General features: G+C 50.1%; 1 protein-coding gene across 1 annotated transcript in view; it reads right to left on the reverse strand.

Moving 5' to 3' along the window:
• SGIP1 (SH3-domain GRB2-like (endophilin) interacting protein 1) overlaps positions 1-4477 on the reverse strand; it is a 61776-nt gene that overhangs the window by 33913 nt on the left and 23386 nt on the right. Inside the window, exons 3-6 of the mRNA XM_009884003.1 lie at positions 4240-4264; positions 1296-1352; positions 631-725; positions 249-324 (exon numbers count right to left, since the gene is read on the reverse strand). Of these exons, the coding sequence (XP_009882305.1) occupies positions 249-324; positions 631-725; positions 1296-1352; positions 4240-4264 (253 nt within the window). The remainder of the gene's footprint in view (positions 1-248; positions 325-630; positions 726-1295; positions 1353-4239; positions 4265-4477) is intronic.

Here is a 4477-nt window from a genome sequence, read left to right on the forward strand (position 1 = left end):
GCACAGTTAAAGAAGGTTTCCTTCTGCTGCGAGGGCAGAGCCTTGGCCATTCAAAGGCTCAAGCCTCCCTGAAGGGTGGGAATTAGGTCTTCCCAAACTGCTTAGCCCAAACGCCCCAGGGCGGGAACGGTGCGTGTAGGGGTAAATCGTCCCACCGTGCCCATCACTACTGCTTAAACCATGTGTAGGGCAGAGGACATGACGAACTCAGCACGTGCACGGGGCTCTGGCCACCACCGTCTCCTTGCCCCTGCCTGGGCCACCACCGCGGGAGCCGCAAATCCATCTTTGCTCATTTTGCTTTTACTGCCGCCCAGAGCATTTCTGCCCCGAAACAGCACCGGCTGTGACAAAGCACCGCACAGCCAGCGTCCGCACATGGGAGGGGACATCGGGGTCTCCACGGGGTACCCCACTGGGGCGGTCCCTGCGCTGCTCACACCTCCTCCTCGTTTCATAGCACGGAATTAAAGGCAATTAAATACTGCCTCAGGTAATTCCCCCTGGGAGCCAATTTCAGCTTTGGAGTGGCAGTTCAAAAGGAAAATAAAAGAGGGGAAAATAAATTATGACAATAATAAAGAAATAAAAATAGTCGGTGTCCTGCCTGCGAGCCCCAGCTTGTCTTACGGTTTGTAAGCCGAGAGGCAAAGCCAACAATAAAGGATATAGCCTGGTTCCTCGGGTCGGATGCTGTATCCCTCCTCATCAAGCTCAGGTGAATTCTGAATAGGACACACACACACACACACGCACACAAAAAATCCAGAAGAATTAGAAACACTGATTCTGTTCCTGGAAAGCTGGAGCGGCTCTTTCCTCCTGCAGGACATGACACCCAGCGGAGCCCCGTGCAGCCCAAGACCACTGGTGGCCCCTGGGGCTGCACAGAGCGAATGGTACCCACTGGGGCATTTCGCAGGGGCTGAGCACCCAGACTCGGGGAGGAACTGTTTTTCCCAGTGCTCCATTTTCACAGATAAACTTTTGCAGTGTTCAATTTTTTGCAGAATTTTTTTTTTTTTTTTTTGCAATGTTTGGTTGCAACCCAGGGTTTCCTCTGGGTAACTGCAGCATCCTGCAGCCACCGGCAGCCCTCTCCTCACCTGCAGGGCATCAAGCATTGGAGCCACCCAGTTTCTTGGCAGTCTTATGCTATTTAATTAACATGAAATATGAAATATGTATCTGGACACAGCTAACACCTGTACATCACCCAAAACAACCATGGCTGCACCACAGTGTCCCCTGTCGGGAGCTGGATGGAGGGAGGGGAACCTCCGTGGGACACTTACGTATCTGTCCCAGTCGATCTCCGCGTAAAATCCATTCGGGGCTCCATTGGTTTTCTTCTGCAACACATTGGAAAAGAAAATTTCCGAGCTTTAAATTGCGGACACAAGAAGCCAGCAGACCTCACGCGCGTGCGTTTGGCGTGGCTGGGATGTGCGGGCACTGCTGCGGCTGCCCGCGCAGGCACGACGGAGAGCCGCTCTGCCCACGCACATCAGCATTTCCCATTTCTGGGAAGTCTTCAGTACCAGAGAGCTAAAAGGCTTTTTCTTTTGGAACATTCATTAGCTGAACGTACAACATTTCTTAAGAAAGAGAAATGAAAGGGACATTTCTCCGCGTGCTGGAGTGTTCCAGCCCATGGGGAGAGCTGGCTGCCGAGCACAGGTAGCGCAGCCCCGTTTATTGGGAGACAAACACCTTCCCCAGAAGACGCTGAAAGAGGGATTCGGCTTCGGCAGAGCACACCGGGTGTCACAACTTCACACCACAGCAAAGCCAGGTGAGAGGTGTCCGGGCTCACCCGGCAGGGATGGGGCATTAGTGCATGTCACGACACACCGACAACACACACAGAGGTTATCGCTGCTTCGGACCGAGGCGGGAGCTGGTTTGGAAGGAGGCCTTGGGCATCCCTCGCCTGCAGGATGCCCTGTGATGCTCTTTGGGCATCCAACGCCTGCAGGATGCCCTATGATGCTCTTTGGGCGTCCATCGCCTGCGGGATGCCCTGTGATGCTCTTTGGGCGCAGCGCCTGCAGGATGCCCTGTGTTGCTCTTTGGGCGTCCCTCGCCTGCGGGATGCCCTGTGATGCTCTTTGGGCGTCCATCGCCTGCAGGATGCCCTGTGATGCTCTTTTCTGGGTATCCCCCCCAAAAAAAAATAAATACGCCCAAAGCTCTCACTGGCCACCGCAGCCAGTGAGCAGCGCTGCAAAGCCAGCTCAGGGACCGAGGTCAGGCTGGGTTCTCAATTTTGGGCACCTAAATTAGATAATAATGCAGTTCCCTTCAGCTGCCAGAGGCATCACCCCCGCCAAGGGTCTAGCACGCCGTCCCGGGGCAGCAGCAGGACAGAAGCTGGGTCAGGCCACCAGCACCCTCACCCTCCCCGTTTCACCCGACGGTCCTCACAATGCTGCCCGAGAATGGAGACGCCTCATCAGAGGCACAAGGGTGAAAAAAAAAAAAAATAAAATCATCAGACTCTGGATACAGTTATGTGGGACTTCTGCTTTTCCCCCTGTCTGTTTGTATTTAACTCCATTTCTATTCAACTCACATACATCCACCTGATAGATCCTAAATGGTCTTTTCCTATATTCTGGACTTTAAATCAAAAAAAAAAAAAAAAAAATTACTCACTGTTTTTAAACCCCCCTTTTGTAGCTGTAAACCAAGCTGTTTTCCTTACTTTTTTTTTTTTTTTTTTTAATTTTTCCTCCTTCACGCACGCTCTGGGGTTTGCTGTTGCAAGGTGGCTCATTGGGATGAGGGCTGGGCAGCTGGAAGGGATTGCGGGTTGGCAGAAAAGGGGTTAAAGTATTGGGTGGGTTTTAATTATTAAAAAAAAACACAAAAAAAACCCCAAAAATAAATTACAAGGAGGGCTCAGCTGTGGCTCCATTAGGAGCAAGCGTGGTTTTTACTGGGGGCAGGTAACGGGGCTCTGTTCAGCAGTCAGAGGATTTGCCACCTCACCTCCTGCTGCGAATGTTCCGGTGAGAACGCGTTGCAGGAGGAAGAGTTCGACTACACATCTCCATCCGCCTATTCCCCTGCCTCAAAAATACATTCAGTGGCTTCATTATACCTCCCCAAAAAAATTACATTTCTGCATCCTTCAGCTTTCTGGAGGACTAGAGACCCTGTCCTGCCCTGCACTGAGCTTGGACACCCAGAAAAAAAAAAAAAAAATAAAAATCAAGGAGAGGAGCCCGACTGAGAGGGCACCCACGCTCACCCAAGGTCCCTGCCTGCCCACAGCACTTCTGCCAGTGCAGGGAACGGCTCTGGGATGCTCCTTGCATTTTATTTATTTATTAGTGCTGAATAGAGCCTTGGTTAAAGCGCTACCTGAGCTGCAGGCTCTTTTTTTCAATCTTTTTTTTTTTTTTAAAAAAAAAAAAAAAAAAAAATCAGTATTTCTTAACAAGTGGAGTACAAACGCAGGGCGAGCCCAAAGCCAAGGATCTCTGGTCAGAAGTGAAAGAAAAATTAAAAAAGCGATCTCTCTAAAGGAGCAATTTGGCACCCTGATTTTTGTATGGCTTCGTAAAAGACACCCCAGCAGCTCTCTCCCTGCCGAGCCCCCCGAGGGCCTCTCATTTTTGTTTTAAGGTGAGCTTCTAACACCTGAATTTGCTCAAGAAATAACGACCCGCGAGGGCCCAGCCTGAACCTAACGTGCTTATTTGCAAAATAAAAATAAAGCCGCTAAAGGGGACGCGGTCCCTCTCCTGCCCAGGTCGTTTCTATTTCACACCACAAATAAAAGCAGCAATAACTCCAAAAAAAAAAAACACAACACCAAACCTCCCACCCAAGGATCTCCTTATTTTCAGTTTAATATAGAAAATAAAAATAGGTACTAGAAACAGCTGGTTCTGGCAATTTTCCCTTAACTCATCACACAGCAAATCTGACCCAAGCTAATTAGTGGGAGTAGAAAGGAGGATGCGGGGCGGGGGGTTCGGATGCCCGGTCCCTCTGCCCACGGCGCTCATCAGCACTTTCCCTATTGTTATTTTCTCTATGTTAATTTTGCGGAAAACCCGGAATACGTCATTGTTTTAAACAGACAGCTTCTTACGGAAATTTAGGTTTTATATTAAACAGAAAGGAAGAGAGGGTTCGCAAAACGCCGATGGTGGCTGATGGAGAAATCGGCATTTCAGGGGCCGCGGGAGGAGGGAGACGCGGGAGCGGGGCGCGTGCAATACTTACGATGCCATCCCTGTCCGGAGACCCTCTGCAAAGAACAGAAAGGCAGCGGTGTTAGCTCCGAAACATCTTACCCCTGCCCAATTAACCGTGGAAACGGTTTTCTTCACGAATCCACAGCAGCAACGGGTTTAATTATAAAATTGCCAGCAAATCTGAATTACCCGCCACGCGCTCCTTGTGAAACCCACACAAGGGTTTCATCTTGTGTTATCAGGCGCCAAATTTTATATTTATCAGT

Source organism: Charadrius vociferus, unplaced genomic scaffold (genome assembly GCF_000708025.1).
Source record: "Charadrius vociferus isolate BGI_N301 unplaced genomic scaffold, ASM70802v2 scaffold423, whole genome shotgun sequence".
NCBI classification, from domain to species: domain Eukaryota; kingdom Metazoa; phylum Chordata; class Aves; order Charadriiformes; family Charadriidae; genus Charadrius; species Charadrius vociferus.